This window comes from Drosophila takahashii, chromosome 3R, assembly GCF_030179915.1.
Source record: "Drosophila takahashii strain IR98-3 E-12201 chromosome 3R, DtakHiC1v2, whole genome shotgun sequence".
NCBI lineage: Eukaryota > Metazoa > Arthropoda > Insecta > Diptera > Drosophilidae > Drosophila > Drosophila takahashii.
The window spans coordinates 8942876-8964759 of NC_091681.1; the positions used below are offsets into that span (position 1 = coordinate 8942876).

Genomic DNA, 21884 nt, shown 5'->3' on the forward strand with positions numbered 1-21884 from the left:
ACGTGGATTTTGATTTTGAAATGGAAATATCAACGCTAAATGTGTCACATTTAAACAACATTTTGGATAAAACAAATGTGGTGCAATTTTTCTCAATACAATTCAAGGCTGCGAGAAACAAAAGAGAGCGGCAATAGTTCTGTAGAAGATTGTAATTTTCAGACAAGACAGCTATAGTCGTTAATCGTTAAAACTTTAATTAATTGCATAAGGACATCGTGATTAAATTTATTTTACGTTTTAATTGATATTCTATATCGCCACCGATAGTTCCATCGACACTGCTGGCAACCCTATATGTGGGCTAGCTTACGTTGTCCAACACTGGTGGGAAGCCAAAAATCTTTGTTTAGCCGCGAAAATTGCTAAAACACCACAAAATCGGACTAGTTTTCCATAAAGCGTGCCTTTCCGTTGATTTTGAAAGATATATGTTTGCTTGACTTAACGCAAGTGTCACCAGCAAGCAGTCCCGAAAACAGCTCCTGTCGTACCATCTGCAAAAACTATTTGATTGGCGGCATTGGAAATACCACAAAATGGCACAAATTGAGGAGTACCAGAACTTGGTGATCGACGCCCTGGAGGTTGTGGACTTCAAGCTGAGTAAGTGGCGCCCTTGGCTAGATCCGAGATAGTCTTGCAATGCCCCTGCTTTCAGTCCGGGACAAGGCAGACATCAACAACGACGCCTTGACCTTCCACCCCGCGATGGCCCACCAGATTTTCGGCGAGTCCGAGACCATCTTCGGCTACCAGGATCTTCACGTGCGCGTGATGTACACGGCAGGACCCCTGCACATTTACCTGGGCGTCGAGTACGGCAAGCGGGTGAACGAGATCTCCGGCGGAGAGATCAAGGCCGACGACGTGGTCAGCACCATTGCCCAAAGTCTGCCGGACGGCTGCTACTTCATCAATCTCGATGAGTTCCTCAAGACCCTGGACAAGGCGGACAAGTTCCAGCCGTTCGGCGAGAAGATCAGTGAATACACCCGGGTGTCGGACGACGGCAGCGAGCGGCTGTTCGAGATCTACCAGTGCGACTACAAGAGCTCCTCATTCCTCAAGTTCTTTGGCCGCCTGCAGACCTTCATCTTGTGGTTCGTGGACGCCGCCTCCTACATCGACACCGACGACCCACAGTGGTGCTACTTCTTGAGGTAACTTATGTACTCTTTTTTATATTTTGCGATAGTGAATTCAAATTTTGGCTGGCCCTACAATTTTCTATATTTAAAATGCCGAAAATGAAGATATTCTTACACACTAATCGTTTAACATTACATTCATTCTGAGTTCATATAAATATGAAAGTCTCGATTCCATTTCTAAATATGCAAGTTGGTTTAAGCATGCACATTTACAATGATGGAATCCTTTATTTGTACATGAGAAATCTATTTTCTCGTTCTAAATTTCTAATATTTAAGGTTGCTCAGTACTTTCTCTTGTTCTGTTTCCCTTCAGCTATGAAAAGTACAAGAACAACGATGGCCAGTGGCAGTACGCCACTGCTGGCTACACCACCGTATACGAGTACTACGCCTATCCGCAGAACAAGCGGCCAAGGATAAGCCAGATGCTGATATTGCCGCCATTCCAGAAACTCGGCCTGGCCACCCAGATGGTGGAGACCATTTACAAGTTCTATCAGTCTCAGAAGAATGTGGTGGACATCACCGTGGAGGATCCCTCCGAGGATTTCCAGCGTTTGCGCAACTTTGTGGACGCCCGATCCTGCAGGGAATTGAAGTCGTTTGCTCGAGCCGAAATCGTCAAGGGGTTCAACAAGGAGATGGTGCGCGAGGCTCGAGAAGCCCTGAAGCTCAATCCCCGCCAGGTGCGTAAGGTGTACGAGCTGCTGCGTCTCTTTTACACCAATGTGAAGGACGAAAAGGAGTACCGGTCCTATCGGCTGGAAGTGAAGAAACGACTCAACGCCGTCTATTATAAGCAGTTGAAGGATCTGAAGAAAATGGAGCGCTTTAAGATGGACACGGAGATGCTGCGGGCTCGCCTGCCAACGATCAAACAGCGAATGGAGCAGCTGCAGGAGGAGTACAGTGTGGTCGAGCAAGACTATCAGAGCACCATCGACAAATTGAAAGCCTAGTGGTTCTGCGGATCCAAGGGGTGTTGAGTAATTTATTTCGTTTTTCCGTTTTCAAATATGTTGATTACAAAATACATTATATTGCTATAAGCCTATGAATAAATATTAAAAATTACATATGTGGTTCCAGTGTATATATCATGTATTTATAGATATCAGATTACCGAGTGCACGTACATAGAGGGGCAATGCTGGGCGTGGGGCACTTGAGCAATTAAGCGTATATAAAACACAAAACATTACGGCTAGCGAGTACGATTTATACAGATTGAAAAGTATTGCAATTGAGACTTGGAAGTACGCATGGGATACAACTATCGAGGGTGCTGGGCAAGCAGCCCGTACAACTAGCAGGACCCGTACTCCTCCATCCACTTCTCGAAGCGGGCCACGTCGTCGGCGGACACGGACTTCTTGGTGCGCTGCCGGGCGTCCTGGAAGTCCTGCAAAGTAATCGGCTGGTCCACCTCCTCGCGGCGAATCTGCTTGATCTGATCGGGAGTGCGGCCGGAGATGAGGCGTCTCATGGCCATCATAGAGGCGTCGCGGCACACGTTGCTAATATCAGAGCCCGAGTAGCCCAGCAGCTCGTCGCCGATCATTCCGGTGTTCAGGCTGGGAGACAGGCACACGTCCTTCAGACAAAGTTTCAGAAGAGCCGACCGGGTGTCCTCTGAAAAGCAATAGTTTATTTTTTAGAGATTATTTATTTGTTTAGAAAACAAGAAAGGAAGTTAACTTTGGCCTGCCGAAGTTTATATACCCTTGCATATCTTTCCTATTACCTTCAAAAAAATTTAATTTAGGTTTACTTGCGTATATCAATTACTTCAATCACCATTTTAACTGCTTTCGTATTATTTTTACATACTTTTTTTGATCCTTCCTATGGCAGGTATGAAATATATACGTCCTAATTTTGTTAAATTTAATTCGAAATTTTAAAATGTTGAAGAAAAGCTATATCCCAGAGAAGAAGAGATTGTAATAAAAATCAACAAAGATATAATTTTTTTCCTTTTAATTTCTATTTAATTTTTTGACCGTTCCTATAGCAGCTATATGACATAATGATCCGATTTTTTGTTTAATTCTAAATTCAAAAATATTTAAAAATTATGTTCCCAAGAGTAGAAGGTAATATTTCAAAAAACACCGAAGCAAGAATTTTTTGCACGTTTTTTTTTCTGGTCCCGATAGCTTAAAAACTGAGGGACTAGTTTGCGTAGAAACGGACGGACAGACGGACGGACGGATATAATTTTGTCCAACACCCACTTACCGTTGGGGAGAGGAATATAGATCCGCTTCTCAAAGCGTCTTCGAAAGGCCTCATCGATATCCCACGGGTGATTGGTGGCCGCCAGCACCATGATCACCTTTTCCTCCTGCATGGTCGCATTTAGACCATCCATCTGGATGAGCAGCTCGGCCTTGAACCGACGACTGGCCTCGTGCTCCGAGTCACTGCCTCTGGAAGCGCACAGGGCGTCGATCTCGTCGATGAAGATGGTGCTGGGGGCATAGAAGCGAGCCATCTCGAAGAGGAGTCGCACCAGCTTCTCGCTCTCGCCCCGATACTTGGAGGTCAGGGTCGAGGAGGACACGTTGAAGAAGGTGGTGCCGCATTCGGTAGCCACAGCCTTGGCCAGCATAGTTTTGCCCGTTCCCGGCGGTCCGACCATCAAAACTCCACGCCATGGCCGCCGGATTCCCTTGAAGAACTCGGGCATAATGACCGGGAGCACCACCGCTTCCTGTTTGGGGAAAATAATTCAAGTGAGTTTCTGTAAGTACCCAATAATTTTCTAATTTGTATTTTAAACAGATCAATAGATATAATAGAAAAATATTACGGACGGACTCACATAAAAACCAAAAAAAATTTTAGAAGCAAAAAGAATTGTAAAGAATTTTATAAATCTAACGATTTTTACAAATTTTGTTTTATATTTTTGAAAACGTTTAATATTTCTTTTTAAAATTTGGCCAACTTTAATGCTTTATTTATTTACTTCGCCAATAAACTCCCCGACGCAAGGATTCTGAGAAAAAATACCTTAAAGTTGCGAAAATTTCATTTTTGATCAAGTTAAAACCTATTTTACAGGCGAACGGATTCTTCTATGCAGTCAAAACTTTTTAAAAGTGCAACCCTTTTATCATTCAAACCCCACCAATTTTGGGAATTTTGTCAAAGAAATTATAACCGAAAATATAAATATCCTTATTTTATGCAAAGAAAGTTTTAAAAATTGTAATAAGAAAGTTAAAACTATTCTGAGTATGGGATTTGAAAGATAAGGAGTGGCACTTTTAAAATGGCAAACCTATAATCCGATTGCCTGTAATACCTCCCGAAAGCTAGCAAACTTCAGCATTTTTCCAACTTTGAGGACTTTTTCTAAAGATCCTGGCGTCGGGAAACTTTTCGGGGAACGCCGTACATATTGGGAAATCGAAGCGAATTCAATTTTATTGCATCCATCGAGGTACATTTTTGGTGTGCTTGGATTCCGAATTCACTGATTATTTGGTCTGAATGTTGTAAAAACCTCACCTGCAGTATTGTCTTGGCCTCATTGAGACCGGCCACATCTTGCCACTTGATGCACGGGTGTCGCTGCAGGATGTCCTTCTCGAGGGTGTCCACCAGATGAGCCTCGTAGCCCAGCGGCGAAAAGTGCTTGGCCTTGGTCTTGGGCGAGCACTTGGGCGTGTTGTGGCTGGTGGAGAGGGACTGGGCGTGCGAGTTGTCCTCCAGCGAAGTGGTGGCGTCCTGGTCGTCCGAGTTTGAGTTCTCGTCCAGCGAGTTCTTCTTCACCGGCTTGTGCTTGAGAGTCAGCTGGGTGTTGGTGCTGAGCTTCCTTGCCCGCAGGCGCTCCACGGATCGACTCTTCCTCAAGGCAGCAGTCATGGCGGATGCCCTGGGAGGTCTCCCCAGCCTCATGGCGCCCATGCTGGTGGCCGGTGTGGGTACTCCTGCGCCCGCCAGTCCCACATTCCCGGCACTCCCGTGGTGGCTCTGCCCCAGGCTGCTGCTGTTCACATTGCTGCTGATGGAGGGCAATGTGGGCTGCAACTCGGGATCACGACGCCTTAGGGAGGACACCCACCGATTGTCCTGCTGCTGCGATGGAAACGGCATCTGGGCCTGCGTCTGACTGGCTCGCGGCTGAGGTGCCACTTCTGCGGCGGAGACTGCATCTTATTAATGATTATATAATAAACCCCCATCGCGGAGCACTCACCTTGGGTGGGCAGTCGCTGCTTGCTGCGCAACGGAACACTTCCGCCAATGCCCAATCCTCCGGGAGCATTCGATCCCAAGTTGTTGATCGGCCGGAGGCGATCCGCTGTCGAGGAATGTCCGCCATCCGAACTCTTCTTCAAGCTGGCATTCCGAGAGGGTCTACTGGTGGCGGTAATCTTTGTAAAGCCAAATGGGGATAGCGAGTCCAGGATCAGGGAGTCCATCATCCGGGCCATGTGCGATAGGCTAGTCGGAGGTGTGGATGAGCTGGAATGAATGATGGGTGTCGGTTGGTCAGTGGCGGATCTGGGATTCGGTTGTGGGGGGGTATCAGAACAATTTTTTTGTTGCATACCTAAATTTATTTTATATTTCACCATAGTGGGGGGGGGATATATATTACCCATACCGCCCCCCTTGGATCCGAGCATGCAGTTACTAGAAACTGTTATTCACGATATGACAGTGCACTGCAGAGCTGTCATTACTCAGCTTAAGAAACAAGACAGACAAGCCAAAAAACTGATCACAGAAAAGGAGGACTTTGGCCAGTATATTCACCCACGGGTCTTCTAAAAGGTGCTAACAACATTTTTTGCAGCTAGAAAAAATTACTTGATTTTTGGGATCAACTAACCGAACCCCTTAGCCTATAGATAGAATTTGTACATTAGGGCGGTCCAAAAAATGAAATTCTTTTCTCACCCCTTAACATGGTATATTAAAGTATGCAAAAAATGTATGTGAAAACAAAACAATTTTTTTTCGAGATTTAGACCTTGCGAAACGTCTTCAAAGTTTTCTTTAAAATTACTCATACGACATGTATACCAGTTCGAATTTGGTCGAAAAAAATCGCTCTCCCATTTCTTGTCTTGTCAAATTATGAATTTCGTTGAAATAATTCGTAAAAAAAAGGAGAGTAAAACATCAACTGAATTGTTGATATCTATGCCACCTTGATCAGAAAAACTTTTTGATCGAAGGCAACAGTGCGTATGGGTGATAAACTTTGAAACCAATTCGCAGACCCTAAAACACGATTTTTTTAAAAATTGTCTTTTGGTATACCTTGAATACCACAATGCGCACCGTATAAGCGGGTGAGAGTAGGACCTTAAAATTTTCCATACATATGTGGACCGCCCTATTGTACATATATCATCTGAGAAGGTGAAAAGGAACTAAAAGTCGATGGGGATACCAAGATATCCTTTTCCGTACCCTAAATGGTAATGCTGTTGATCCAATTCCGCAGTATGTTTGTGTGTCATTATGTTTTTTAATCATTTCCAATTATAATTCAAAATGTCGGCAAACATCGATTTTTAATGGAAAATTACAAACTGAAACACCCAAAATATCATAAAAATAAAATTAATGATGAATGATAAAATTAGTTTGGATAGGCACAAATGATGTGTCATTCCAAAAGTGTTATATACAAGAAGAAAAGAGATTTCTGTGACACCCCGATTAAAGGATCAGTTCGGATTTGAATTGGTATTCAAAAAGTATCCGGTTTCACCCCCCACAACAAAATCCTAGATCCGCTACTGATTTTAACATATCTAAAAATTTTACCGATAAAAATGAAAATAGCCCACAAAACCGTGGCCCTTTGTATCAGCATACATAACACAAGCTAAACCATTTCCCTAACAGAACATTTTTGAAACTTATGGTTTACTGTCCATAACTTTTTGGTAGCTTCGTGGCGCTTGCCATTCAACTTGGCCATGTCGCAAAGGTCATTTGCTTTATCAGCCGCGGACAAGTACTTTGCGTGTCCTGGTGTGTGCACATATATTGGTTGGATTCCTCGTGTCTAGCCGTCTAATATTAGCTAGCCCTAGCGGAGTTCCTGCCCCTTCCGAGGCCCTCCGCTGACAATGCTCGGGAACTTCCAGGAAATAAAGAGTTCGTGGTGCCTCCCAAGGGGGACGGTTATTCAAAGGCAGGTGGGTTCAATAAACTCGTTGGCTCTCGGCCAGGTTATTGACGTGCCGGCGACAATTGTTAACTGCTTTATTCGCATTCGAATTGTTTTTTTGGCATTTGCATGCGTCATCCGGAGGCATTAAAGCGTTTACGGCTTCAACATTGTAAATCTCGATCTGGGAACTATGCCGCTATATATTTTTCGCCAGGCTAATTAAGTTGGCAGCAGCAGCACGACCATAATTCCCGACCATATTGCCTGACTCCTGGCACATCCGCTTGTTATTTATATTGTGTGCCGTACTCGTTCGAATTTGGGTTAATGTTTCCTATGTGCTCGCCCACGACTTCTGATTCCTGATGGGAATGATTAGCCGAGCGAATAACTAGGCCAGTGCTTACTTGTCCTATATATGTACTATTCAAGAATCAACGGCCCTTAATCTATGCATTTTAATTGAGCCATTGATTGATTGGCAAAGTGTTACAAGGCCGGCCCGAGCGTGGAAAATACCCAGGCATGGGAAAGACCAATGATGGCGGACTAGTACCTGGACTACTAGTTATGATGGTCTCTTTAAAATTCGTGTCACCAAGAGGTGTTTATGCTAATTCCTACTCGATAAAGCCATTGGCCCAGCAGAGAACAGCGTTTTGCCCTATGCAAATTACAGCAAGTGGCAATTATGACTGGCAGAAATACGTTCACGGAGGGAACCGGATGGGGTCAAGAGGGTAACTTTCCTCGGGAACACAATAAAAAAAATCCTTTAAGGTGTCTAGTTTAAAAATAAAGGAGGTACATAGTGGATTGTCAGGTCAGGAAATTCAAATTCGCCCAATGAACTCTCCATACGAGAAATAATTATTAAATAATTAATTATAATTAAAGGGAGGGTTATTTTAGGATTAGATAAGGAAAAGGCTGTTTTCAAACCGATCTGTAAATTCGAAGGTTCCACAATAATTAATTCTGCGGAGTTCAAATATTTTAAAATAGAGTACAAAGGTGTGCTACAATATATTTTTAGTCATAAAATCCTGTGGATCAATGGAAAAGAGATTGACATTTTCTCTCTTCGACACATAAATGTTGAAGGGATTTCAAACCTCTAGACATTTATAGAGTTCTTAAGAATAGGTATTCAGGGAGCTAGAGTTACTATCTAGAGCCAAGGATTCCCACTGCCCCTTACCACTGGTGTAAGTCCCAGAGCGAATGATATGGGGTGTGACGATAAGCGGATACGAAGGGTACCGAAACCTCGTACTCCACCTGGACGTTGGGTGGCGACTGGGGCCGCACGGCGATGGCATTTGAGCGCTCCAGGGCGGGATTGGAGCTGGTCAAGGATCGCTGGCGCATGAAGGGATGTGGCGCCGTCTGCTGCGGCTGATTGTAGAGACTTGAATTGTTGTTGAGCAACTGGGCAACCCCGCCGGCCGGAGCCACCGACGTCTGGCCCATGCCGAACCAATTCTGGGCACTGGTGTTGAACATGGCGCTGTGCCGGCGTCAGACGGATAACGACGAGACAGACACTACACTTTGAATTTAAACACACACGCGATTATGCTCGAGCGGAGACTTGGCTCCTTGACAGTCCACGCCCGGACCCCTCGATTGGCTGGCAATGGAAATTCGAAAACGAAACTCGAGGAGGCGAGCCGTCCACCTGACGACTCAAGGGTTGCAGACCAACTGACCGCTCGACTGGACGACGCGTCCACAACAAAGGCGACCATCACACTCACTTTGAACCGAACCGGGTAGTTTTCCGAGTTGGTTTGTGTGCGTCTATGTGAATGCGAATTGAGGTTAAAGGAAGTTTGCCAGGGTACTTCTAGGGGGCGGTTTCAATCATGGTCATTTACAGGGAAAGAGTAGCGTACCTTGGAGGAAAACATGGAGAATAGGTGATCAGATTGACTGTTGCAAGCTATTGACTTATAGGAATTGCATATAGGTATTTTTAATAAATATTTAAATACAAATTTTTGTCGGTCTTTAAATTGCAATAAATTACATGGAATTCCATTCAAAAGCTAAACTAAAATTGTAGTATTATTATTTTTTAGCAATGACAAAAGGAAAGGTATTAGAATCAGCTTATTATTCCAATTGGCTGTATATTAAATATTTTTTTTATTTGAGAAACATAAATGAAAATATGTTTAAAAGATGCTTTCTTAATATCTCTATTTTCTAATGGTTTTGGCTATTAAAAATTAGACAATGTAAATATTTTAGGAACCATTGAAATAAATAACCTAATCATAGGACATTCAAAGTTCGAATTGTCCTCACAACATTCCATACTCCTCGTATTACCCAACGCGGACTGTGGTCAATGCACGCTAGCTTCTAGCTCAAGATTCCATCGATTTCTGGGGAAAGCAAGGCGGTTCACTCACTTATGTATGCCCGAGTATTTACTCAAATGGCAGCGGATTCCTAATAATTTGCCGGCAATGTAATTTAATGGCGGTCTTGCATGCGGGCGTGGAAAGCCGGTTCTCGAGTTGGCCTGCAATCATGGATCCGAAAGAACTATAGCATACATTTAAGAGCACCGCAATAGGGGAGCCCTTGAGTAGTTTGTCATCTCACATCAGCTCATTCCGAAAACCAGAGGAAAGCCACAGGCGAAGGTCGTTTTGCCTGCGCACATATAGTACCTATATCTGTATCTGAAAATCAGCTGCAGCCCGAGATAAAAATCGATTTTGAGGCGACAGTCATGGAACGCTCAAGTGTCCCGGCACGCCTATCGCCTCTAATTGCTGCCATCCCCTTCGTCCACACCCCCGCGAAACACTCACCCCGCAGGACTCATCACGGGCAGGTATGTGGAAGTGGAGTCCACGGTGCGTATGGTTGTGTTTCCCCGCAGCACAATCTTCTCGCGCGTTGTGCGCCTGTAGGTCGTTTCTTCGCCCCGCATTCTGCTCCGCTAATTTTGACAAAATTTTCTCGATGAATTTGGATTTTTTCACAATTGTTTTTTGATAGTTTTCTTGTTTACTTTGGTCCGAAAAGGTTAAAAAATTTTGCATCTGTTCTTCACACAGGCAACGTCAGAATGGGGACTAAAAGAGGGATACAGAGCGAGCGAGGGAGGAAAGGATGCTGCGAAAAAGCTTTGGCTCTCTGCCCAGCTTTTCTCTCTCTTAGCGTCCTGGCTTTCAATCCGAAATTGTAAACAATTGCGCAATTTTCGCCTGCTGTTGCTCCTCCACTCGCCTCGATGCACAAATGGTCACTAAATACTGGATTTGTTGTGGCCAACTCGGCCTGCCAGCCGCATTGCAACGCCCAGTGGGTTAAGATTGGGTGGGGGAAGGTCGGCTTTTGGTGGTGTTTTTCAAGGAGGAAAGCTCAGAAACCCGTTTCCATCCTTTAGGAGTACCAAATCGAATTTTATTTAAAATTATGCACTTTACTTTCAATAAATTTCTTGAGCAATGCTGAAGAAAAATAAAAATAGTTTAAAATAATCAAAAAGGAATGGAATTATCACGAATAATCTAGGACAATAAAAGTAACAGAAAACGATTTAAAATTCGTTATTTGTAGCTATAGTTTCCTTGCGCACTCCTTTTTCTTCTACAAATAAAATGCGCCTTTTAACCCACTCAGAAGAACAAATATATATGCATCTTTATTGATCGATTTTTAAAAAACTACTTAAAAATTCGAATAATAAATTACGATTTAAAAAACAGTATTACATTAAAATTCAATTCTCAGTTAGTTTGGCGACTAGCCTGTCATTACACAATATTATTGACGATCAGAAATTGAATGAACTTTGCTTTAACACTCAAATTGCATTTGAATCCCTAGTTATAGTTGTGTGTAAACAGTGACAGAAAGTTGTAAATAGTTTGGGGCAGTTTTTCAAACCTTCGGCCACGACTCACAGAATGGCTCTGTGCAGATCGATGAACGGAATTCAAAATTAAAATACATGAGGAAAATGAAACGGTTTCGAAATTTGTAGAAAAAGTGAACTAATTATGAACTAAGCGAGGAAGTAGCCATCCGCAGACGTAAACATAGATTGATGTTTGCATATTTTCATGTGTAAATATATATAAAACGTTTCTAACAAACACGAGGCACGTCGAAATGTAAGTAAGCAAAAATGAAGTGATCTCTTTAGGTTGGTTTTTGGTTTTTATTCCGACTCGGGGAAATTTGGTGGCTTCAGTTGCTTCTTGTCTTTAGTTGACCTCACAAGGCTGCGTGTGTGTATATATATGTGTATATGGATAAGAGTCTATTTAATCATTTTGAACGGTTTAACTTTCAACTAACAATAACTTTAACGCCGACGCTTCGTTTAGTTTCGACCATATGTTTTCCCTTCCTGTACGACTAAGTGTGCGATACCTTAACAGCTGCATAACTTTAGATTTACCATAGTTTCATTACGCTCTTGTGCACTAGTGTTTCGAGTTAGTTTCAAGTTTCCAAATTATTTACAACTAGCCCTGCTCTCCGACGTTTACTAGTTTGGCGAGTATTTAGATTACTGGAACTTGCGCGTGGCAGTTCTGGCCTTCCAGGCCTTGACCAGGTTGTAGGCGAAGTACAGCGTGAATCCGTGCACCTGGAAGCCTACGAAGCAGAAGGCGTACCAGAACACCCCGTACGGATAGCCCTGTAGGGATACCAAGGATTAGTAGCGTTCTCTGGGGAATTTTTGGGCCTGCCACTTACGCGCCACACAAAAATGTCCGTCTCGTCCAGCTCCACGGACTTGTCCAGCGTGGCGAACTCCCACACGTCCGAGAAGTAGTAGGCGAAGCAGTAGAACAGCGGCAGGATGGCGAACAGCAGGATGGCCACCATGTACTTCTGCATCTCGCGCACCTTGTTGCCCCGGGCGGCCGAGAGGCCCAGGAAGCTGGTGAGCAGCGACCCGGCCCACACGTACTCCCACCACAGCGGAGGCGGCACCTCCAGCTCCTCGATCTCCAGCACGAAGATGTCCAGGCGGTCCAGGATGTCCGACGTGAGCTTGGCCAGCATCACGAAGAAGAGCAGGGCGTGAAAGAAGATGCAGAACTTCAACCTGGACTTGTTCAGCAGGCTGAAAGAGAAAGCGGTCGTTCAGTGGGGGATCTGTGTGGACTGAGCCCGTTACTGGGGCGCACATGCTGCCCAGCTGGCACTTTGCCCACCCGCCCCCTTCGCGCCCGCCAGTGGGTGCGAGCTCCAGGTCGTGGGGGGAGCTCCTGGGGGCCACTTGTGATGTGCATTGCTGCCATGGCTGACTACTGCCGCAGGCGCCCCAGTAATTAGATAATTTCGTGTGTGTGGGAGAGAGCTGCCGATGAGATGCAGTGTTATTAACCTAATTTGATATGTGCCAGCTACGCGCTGCCTGAACTCGAAGTCGTTGCCGTCGGTGCCCGCGACCATTGGACCGCCGCGCGTTGCCATTTCGTTGCCTTCGTGGTTCGTTGTCACACGTCGTGTCGTTGCTTATTTTTAATAAATAATTGCACAAAAAATAGAGCTGGAACTGAAATCGATGTTTGATCGATAGTATCGATGCCTGAGAAGGAAACATCGATACCACCGATGGTTTTTAAATTAAACCATTTGAAATTGTTATTTGTTTACATTTCGTAGCTTGACTTTGAAGAAAAAATAATACAAATAGAAAACAATTGCAATTTCGTATTTCGCCTTTCACTCACTGAGCTTTTCTCAAGCACCAGAATTTAATTTTGGATCTTTTAATTTATCAATTTAAAATTAAGGTTGGTAATCCGCGTTCCATTCAAAAATATTTATTTACACAACATTCAAGAAAGACATACAAATATCGATTACAACTAGTAAATAGTTGACAACGCGGTTGTGGAGGTTGACTCTGCTAAAAAAAGGGTTGTATGGATGGGTAACTCTACTGAAAGTAAAGTAAATGTAAATGTCAATGTAAAAAATTGTTAATAACCCGTTTTTGTAAAAAACACGTTGTGTAAATATCACATTTAGGGTGTTCAATTGCGTTGCAAACGTTGTAAAGTGTAAAAGTGTAAGGCAGTTCCAACAACAATTTCTATACAACAAAATTTTCAAAAGTAGGCCTTTAAAACTATTTTGTATAGAAATCAGGGAACGAAAATAACTGTTATTGTAAATTTTTCATACAAAAAAATCACGCACTTAGAAGGGTCCTAAAAATTTTTTAAATACACCACAATTTTTATTAGCCATTGTAGTTTACAAATCCGTAATGATTTTTATTTTTTGATTTTTATAATGAAACTCAAAAAATAACTGTTATTTTTAGATTTTTATGAATAACAGTTATTCCCTTGACATTTTTGAAAAAATGAAATAATTAAAAAAAACATAATATCCGTGCTTTTTATAATTTACTAAAAATTTGTTAAAAAAGGCAACTGCGCATATTTTATACCTATATTTTTTTAAAATTTTGTTTACCCACAAAATCGCCATAAATCAAGTTTGAGTTTTATTTTGATCACGACGAATAACTGTTATTTGTCAACTTTTATTATAAAACTCAAAAAATAACAGTTATTCTTTGAGTTTTACTTTACAAATCAGAAAGTAACTGTTAAAGTGTGATTTTTAAAATAAAACTTATAACAGTTACGTTCCCTGATAGAAATTGATGTTGGAATTGATATACACTTTTACACTTTACAAAGTTTGCAACGCAATTGAACAGCCTAATTGTGTTTAATAACACAAATAATTTGTGCGTGTTGTTTATGTTTATAACATATGTAGGCAAAAATTTTTTTGCACTCATGTCAATAATTTTGTATACCCTTGCAGAGGTATTAAAACTATGGTAAGAAGTTAAAATTTTATTTTGTTTGATTACTTTTATTTATAAAATGTTTTGTTTGTTTGTTAGTTCCTTTTACTACTCTAGTCAAATTTTCATTTGTGAAATCTGCAAGGCTATTAAAACTTTGGCTTGCCGAAGTTAGCTTTCCGTCCGCGTTTTAACTTAACACTATGACTTTTAACATAATAATACAAGTGTGTTATTTTACGAACCCTGATTCAAAGTCTGGACATTTAAACTCTTCAATATAAATCTTAGACCCGTTTTCTCTTTCGTTTGTTAAACTTAGGGCCGTTTTCTCGTCCGCCAGTTAAATTTAAAGTACGGTTAAAACTATAATTTCCCATACGATTTCAAGGTTTTAACCCTACTTTAAATTTAACAAGCGGACGAGAAAACGGCCCTTAAAGTAGGGTTAACACCTTGAAAATTCAAAGTTTGCTTTAAATATAACAGGCGGACGGGAAAACGGTCCTTAGTCTCCTTTATTGAGGCTGCCATTTACTAATATTAACTAAATAAAAAAGTGTGGAGTTGAAAAACAGATCCGAGTTAGAGCTAGATTGGAATCACTTTGGAATTCAGTTCATGGGCTAATGCACTATAGGCTGGATGACCACTTTAGGTGGCCAAAAGTAATTTTTTGAAAGTCCTTAAAATTAGGATCCAATGATGTCATTCTGTTAGGATAACATCAGACTTTAATGTTACATACCAGAAATTTTAACAGAGGCTCGCACTGTTAAGGTACAGGCTGTTAAAACAGCTGTTGCCAGTGACGGGCGCACGTGGATCAAATAATTTAATAAAAACAAGAACTTTTAAATTAATTCAAAGAGCAATTTAAAACGATTATAACAACCGGTGCTTTACGGCATCGAAAGAGAGTGGATTAAACTAATTATTTGTATATTTTAATTGTTAAAATATAATGCAGTTTCTTTGCAAGTGACAATTTATTTATACCCCTTTAACTTTTAACAATTCGAAATAAAAACTCATCTTTAAATAGACAAACAAAGAGAATGTGACCTAGTTTCACCTTAATATTTATACTGGGTTGTGGGGATTTCGATTCTTGTCATATGAATGTAATTTGAAGGTCCACTTTTGCCCACTTTTTCCAAAATCTGTATTTAAAGGCCTCGACCTACAACGGCAAAACACACGCAAAATTGGTGCACAACTGTCAATTGCGATGATATTTTTAATGAACGGTATACAGGTATCTTTCTAATTATATATTAGTAATAAAAAAATTGTTTAATTTTTTTTTCAAAAGAATAACTTTGTTAAAAAGTATTTTTTAATTTTTTGTGTTTCTTATATTGATTTTAATAATTAAAACTCGATTGCACTTAACAAAAAAATGGAAGTCACTCAATTTTTTTTTGGTAATTATATTCTTTTTATTATAAACAAAACAATACAAAAATATAATTTTTAAAATTTATTTTTGTCATAAAAAAAATTTTTTTTTTGAAAAAAGGCGTGACCATGCCCATTTTTTCATAAAAAACATAAATTTAATATTATATATGCAATTAAAAAAAAAATACCTTTAAATTGTTGCTTCGTTTTTAAGTTATTAATTAAGGCCACAAAAAGTGGTCATCCAGCCTATAGTGTAATGGAATCATCGATCATGATCATGATCTTATGAGTCCAATGATCCATTTGAAACAGTTCAGCTTAAGTAGGTCACAAGGTCGGATTACTCGAACAGCTTGAAAAGTTCAGATAAAATATTTCTTGTTAAACTACGTAATTTGTATTAAGAAGGTAATTAATGGGTTGTAATTGATGGTCCAAATTTAATAATTTTAACATGTGAATAGGTACCTAGATATAAAAAAAGACAAAATCTCATTTTCACTTGTGCGGTTTGGGGCGTTAAAGTAGGCGTGTTACCGTGATCAATCAATCTTGCGCTTTAACTCTACGAGTAACGGTTATAAAAGTGTATGGATCACGATCAAATCTAATTTTGCATTTCTTCGCAGTATCTATTTATGGACATATGTATTTAATTGTTGAATTAGGGCTGCAGATAGAATTTTTACAAAGCTTATGCAAATGATTGTAGTGCGTCAAGCCAAATTTGCATCATTTAGGGCACAGTGCTCTTAGTTATTATTATGCAAATTGCATCCAGCTTTGTGCTCCAATCAGTGCAAGTATGGGAACGGTGGGTGTGTCCGCCAGTCTTCCGACGCATTTCCGAACGACCGTCTTTGAGTGGCACCTGTTGCACTTAAATCCATAAATCAATCTGCCAAGAAAAAGGGAAAACAATGGAGAACGAGAGGAGAGCAGCATTTAAAAATAAAATAATGAATTTCGTATTTCCCGCGGCACTCTCTTTATGTTCGACCCGCTACAAAAGTCGAGCATACGGACCGTGTGTGTCATCAGTTCTACGGCGGTATTCCTCCGATTTGGACGCGTTCCTCGCATGCGATCGTTTCCGCACCATAGTTTCTCTCCCCCCGCCTCGTTTTTAATGCCAGTTGTTGATAATTTCCATGCGAATATTTATGCCGAGCTCGGCAGCTGACAGTTTTGATCCCAAAGTTAAAATTGCGTTCTAGTTCCGATTCGGGTTTACGGTAAATGTCCCAAAATAAATGTCAAGAAACTAAGTTGTGCATAGAAATTAATTGCATTTCAGCGCCAAGTTGTTGATTATTGCTTGTCTTTCAGTGTGTCCGCCAAAATATTAAAAATACGCGGCAGATTTTCAATGTTTTGGGGCCGGGACCTCAAACAACTGATTTGTCAGGGGCTTATTTTGGCGCGTGTTGGCATCCTATGGTGCCCAGAGTTATAAATGTGTCTGAAATACAGTTCATGTATGCTACATTATTTGGGCATAGCATATATGAATTATCCCATATAAACAATAAACAAATTCAAACGTAGGACGGAAAAATAAAAAGAATTCAACGGCTGATACTCAGTTCTTAATAAATGGACCGAAACGAAGAGAGTTCTAAAATTTCAAAATATCAAATATTTGCAAATAGGCCTTTGTGCTTATAAGCGATATCCACTGTATTTGCATATGCTTTGTCTTTGACTATGACGGGTGTACCTTGTGATATTTGCTTAGATATTACAAACTGTAATCCATATCGATCGAGTGCCTTAGATAACAGTCTATTTAAACTTCTCCCCTCTTTTCGTTCCAGCTGCGGTCTCCCGTGATATCCGCCCCCTGTGACTTGTCGGTTCCCGAAAAACAATCCCAACAATTCGGACAGTCCAGATCCAAAACCAGATCCAGATCCCTAGCCCAACCATGTCCATCGCCGATAAACGCGCCTCCTTCGCGCGCCGCGCCGAAAGTCTCGTGGAGCGGGTGAGAGTAATGAATACAATTTACGAGGTACCGGCATCAAGTGACCACGGATCGTGAGATCGATTTTCGATATTGTTTGTCGTTTGCCGTTTGTTGTTTGCTGTTTGTAGTTTGCTGCTTGCTGTGGCTTGCTTGCTCCCTAATTCAGATTTATTTGGCCAGCATTTGTTGGCACGGCTCGTAAATTATGGCTCGAGGCGTTTAATGTATTTCATACAATCCCCAGCGCCCTGCAGTATCGATATATACATCTGATTAGGTATAAATGGCCGTGGGTGGCGGGGTTCAGACACCCAGACCGCAATTCAGTTTGGCTTGCCCGACTGCTTTAATTAATCTAAAACACTCGTACATTATACACATCGCCTTAATGAGTGGGGCCAAATTGTGTTCGGATCAAGGTCGTCGCAGCGTTCCCCTATCACAAGACTGATTGCCTCTTATGGGCATGGGCAATGGGTCTTCGCAAATACAATGCGAACACACATCTATAGATGCGTCTTTCTCGGGAGTCTGTTACGTTCGTGGAAGTGCACACAAAGAAAAAACTTGGTAAAATCAACTGTAATAATTGTCAAACAGGCCCCAACCAGCAAAATTGTCAATTCTACTAAGTAAATAGTCATTTCACAACAACAAAATACACACAATTAGCAAAGACATAAACCCAAAGCAAAAACAAAATATACGTAACTATTTAAATAGTAACGTAACTATCTTTGTTGGTCAATTTTACCAAGCAAATTTTTTTGTGTGTGGACGCAGGAAACCTCTTTTATCGAGTAAAAGGCGTTAGGGACTTGGGTCATTCATTTCGAAAAAATGAATTTTAATTATTTATTTACTTTTTTTTTAGCTTTTTCCTAAGCACAAAGTCTGTGTTACTTAAATCATAACAAGAGAGATCTTTATTATCGAACACAGAGTAAATTTTTCAAGAAGACTGACGTTCTCAAGTTAAGTATTTGTATTCTCAATTTGAGGAAGTACTGATTTTGTGGTCAAATTTTGAAAAAAAAACCTAATACTTTATCCTTGTTGTTTCCCCCTTATTTTATCCCATTTTTGAAGAAAAAAAAACACTAAAAATTGGTACTGAAAATGAGTAAAATTTCCTAATTTGAGTGCAATGTTCATGAACTATTCTCTCTGTGTACCACTGAACATTATATTAACAAAGATAAAAAGTTAAAAAAGTTTTAACTTAAATGGACGTGCTATGTGCCGTTTAAGAAGGAGCTTCTTAATGGAATTCTAACGTAAATCAGTTCAGTTTGCCAATCTGATAATTTCGCTTCCGCAGGGCATAAAAAAGCCAATGTACGGAAATGTCTTCCGTTGGCGAGCTAAAGATAAATGTCCCAATGCAAATAGCCCTCCGAAACTACACGGTCATTGAGGCCTTGCTTATATGCAACTGTTTACGATTGTAGTACAATGGAATTTCAGAAGAATGACCCGAAGCAAATTTGTCAGCGGTTGGGAAAAGTGGAAGTAATTGAAAGACGCAATGGGTTACATGGGAGTATGGAAAGAAATTCATTTAATATCATGCCAAACTGAAGCCTCAATTAAGTGGGCTGTCCGAGGCACACATACCCAAAGAAACCGGGTTCATTGAACAGACGATCCATTTCAGCACGATTTATGTATACACGAGTAAACCAAGCAAGGCAAACACAGAGAAAAATTATCACATTATCACGAATGTAAAAAACCCAATTATTTTTCTTGGTTCAACATTTAGGTAAATCTATAATTTTAAAATCGTACTTATTCAGAGCCGAAACTACTCGGTTTTGTGTGGGCAAAAAGCCATACTATACTACCTTATTTCGTAAACACACTTTAATTTATGACACAGTCGCTACTAAATAATTTTGGGTTAGGAGTTTTCCTTGTCGATGATTTCTTTTTTTGAAAAATCAAAAATAAGAGTTCTTTTCGTTTCCTGGTTTATACACATATATGTTACTGTTATGTATTTCTGAACACTTCTCATGATTTATTTTCTATTTACTGTATATTAAAATATAAATTCCCACGTTAAATGCTAAAGATTTACAATTTAAATATATAAGCAATAACGGCATTACACCTTCGTTGCAGGGTCAGAATACACTTACAATCATAATGTTGTTGATGCTAAATATAAAGCTAAGGTATATAAAGGATGAGGGACAAGGAGCCGCCGGGCTTTCTTAAGTAGTGCAAAGTGGGGGAATTAAAAATGTTAATTGAATTTCGGGTCGGAATAAGGGTAGGGTGTGTAAGTGGAGCTACATAATTCGCTTAACAGGGGGGCAATGATAATGGGAGGGTAGTGTTCAGGTGTTAGACAAGGGAAATTGCTTTACTACGGCTTTGGTTACACTTTGCATTTCAATTTGGACAAGTGGAATCGGATGATGATGATAATGATGGCGCTTATCAATCAGCGAGGGGATTTCGGCGACCAGAGGTAAATTTGCATTCCATTTGAACCACCACCCACCGGAGGATGATCGATGTCTCTATAAGGCATGGCTATGCATTCATTTGAATTTTTGGGCCGTCTTATCGTTTCACTTGTGAACGCTTGTGACCCATCCAAAAATAGCAGTTCAAATAAATCGTGGAGGCGGGGATTCGCGACTACGACGACGCGAACATAACGAGCAAAATAAATGAACGATAAAAAGCTAATAAAGAGCGGCATAAATAAATGCGTAAATATCGAGGGCATATATATCGTGAGGGGGAATTTCTGGTGGGAGGAAACTCGTCTCGTAGATTGCCACTTGGCAGGGGCGCTACACAAAGGGGCGTGGCAGGTGGCAGGAGGAAGGGCACAGGACAAAGGACGAAGGAGACGGGAAAACGCATTTGCTCAAGTGTCGGCGTTGTCATCCTTTGGCTGTTTGGCCTTGCCAGGACGTGTGTTTGTGTTGCCATTTGGGCTTAAGTGTTCCTGCCTGATCCTGCTGGTGCGGGTTATGCCAGCGCACAGGATGCTCTCGGGCAAGGGTAAATGTTTGCATACAATTCCCTCTGCCTCGAGTCCTTGCACTTGAGTCCCGCTGCGTAACAGTTGATGTGCCAATTCAAGCCGCTGCAGCTCTTTAATTTTTTTTAAATCTTCACACTTCCGTTTGGTACTAGTTTAGTAATAAAAAAATAAGTGCACATTGTTATTATGCTGCAAATATGATACATTTTAAATTTATTCAGTTTATTTTCTCAAAAAGATGAATACGCCATGTACCCAATTTCATTTAATTTTTCTTTAAAATGTTTTTTATAATTCTTTAACCTAGGTCGCTTTCCCCTTACCTATTTTTACGCGTTTTATTTACGCATCGAAAAAATGTAACTTGTGTTCCCTCAGCAATGTTTCAGCTTAAGCTACAACATTTAAGCCACATAGAAATTGATTGGATTTGTTTACCAAATATAATTTTACTTTCTCGTTTCGCTTACTCCTGACAAGTCGCTGTTTATCTTTTGAGAATTTCGTGCTGTCTTTCCGTTTGTTTCGGGAAAACCTTGAAGTCGAGTTTTTCTTTTCCCACTTAACTTTGCGAATTGACATAAATAGGATTTTTGCGCTTTCCCAACCCTCTCAGATCCCCAGATACCCATATCCCCATTTCCCCCGTTTTTCCCACCTGAACTTGTGTTTTTCTACTGCTGCCGCCTTGGGCAATCGGCTTACAGACTTTCAATTGCAGCCACCCCTTTTTACACCCCCACCTCCCCGGGTGAGAACTTTTCCCATTGTCTGACACACCTACAACATCAGCTAACCGCTTAAGTAACGCGTATCTTGTACCCATTCGCCTTTCCTGTTTCACCGCGCACATAAATCCCCATGCTGCCGTTGTTACCCGGCTTTTTGTTGTGGGTTCCGTGTTCTGGGTTCTGGGTTCTGAGCACCTGCCTGGATAATTGTACCTGACAATGGTGTTTGTTGCTGCCTCGTTGTTTATGTGCATGCAGCACTGTTCTTGGTTCGCCTTTCGTTTAATTCCTTTGTCTGTCTGCCGGCTTTATGCTCTTTTTATCATCATCCCCTTTTTGTTTAATTGCAGCGCATGTCGAAATTAAAACACAAAAATAATGACATTTATCTGCTAATGGCTTTGGGGTAAATGCATGCAAATTGTGAAGAGATCAACGAATTGCAAAAATCGCGGCCGTTCAACGCTGCGTATGCGTCATATGGTTTTTAGCTCGCTTAAAATCCGTTCAAAATCTGTTGGTGTCAATGGAATCAAATTTAATTTTAATTATAGTAATCTGTTTATAAAAAGTAATTTCAGATTATTGCTTTATATTTTTTAAGTTTTATGAGAAAACTTGTGGTTTCAAAACCTTCCAGACTTGGGGCTT

The 21884-nt window shown here is 41.0% G+C and overlaps 4 protein-coding genes across 12 annotated transcripts in view; 2 read left to right on the forward strand and 2 right to left on the reverse strand.

Moving 5' to 3' along the window:
- Positions 1–97: 97 nt before the first annotated feature.
- Hat1 (histone acetyltransferase 1) lies at positions 98–2231 on the forward strand. The gene is made up of 3 exons (XM_017152837.3): positions 98–606; positions 662–1163; positions 1471–2231. The coding sequence occupies exons 1-3, from the start codon at positions 540–542 to the stop codon at positions 2114–2116; spliced, it is 1215 nt and encodes a 404-aa protein (XP_017008326.1). The 5' UTR covers positions 98–539; the 3' UTR covers positions 2117–2231.
- A 124-nt stretch (positions 2232–2355) lies between these two features.
- Positions 2356–10354, reverse strand: kat-60L1 (katanin p60-like 1). 7 transcript variants are annotated; one of them, XM_070216472.1, is made up of 5 exons: positions 10134–10354; positions 5368–5636; positions 4677–5323; positions 3399–3873; positions 2356–2789 (listed from the first exon to the last, which is right to left on the reverse strand). In XM_070216472.1, the coding sequence occupies exons 1-5, from the start codon at positions 10253–10255 to the stop codon at positions 2464–2466; spliced, it is 1839 nt and encodes a 612-aa protein (XP_070072573.1). In that variant the 5' UTR covers positions 10256–10354; the 3' UTR covers positions 2356–2463. The 7 variants fall into 7 exon arrangements, with proteins under 7 accessions (XP_070072573.1, XP_070072574.1, XP_017008324.2 ...); XM_070216473.1 differs by having other exon boundaries at positions 4677–5317; positions 10134–10353; XM_017152835.3 differs by having other exon boundaries at positions 4677–5305; positions 10134–10352.
- Positions 10355–10935: 581 nt separating this feature from the next.
- On the reverse strand, positions 10936–12854 carry jagn (jagunal). The gene is made up of 3 exons (XM_017152898.3): positions 12674–12854; positions 12037–12409; positions 10936–11977 (listed from the first exon to the last, which is right to left on the reverse strand). Exons 1-3 carry the CDS (start codon positions 12760–12762, stop codon positions 11846–11848), a joined length of 594 nt encoding a protein of 197 aa, XP_017008387.1. The 5' UTR covers positions 12763–12854; the 3' UTR covers positions 10936–11845.
- Positions 11027–21884, forward strand: part of LOC108065008 (exocyst complex component 4) — a 31951-nt gene continuing 21093 nt past the window's right edge. The window contains exons 1-2 of one of the 3 annotated variants that reach the window (XM_070216469.1): positions 11027–11444; positions 17344–17513. In XM_070216469.1, coding sequence (XP_070072570.1) covers positions 17454–17513 — 60 coding nt within the window. In that variant the 5' untranslated portion in view covers positions 11027–11444; positions 17344–17453. The remainder of the gene's footprint in view (positions 11445–17343; positions 17514–21884) is intronic. The other 2 variants (XM_070216470.1, XR_011418966.1) reach the window with 2 other exon arrangements.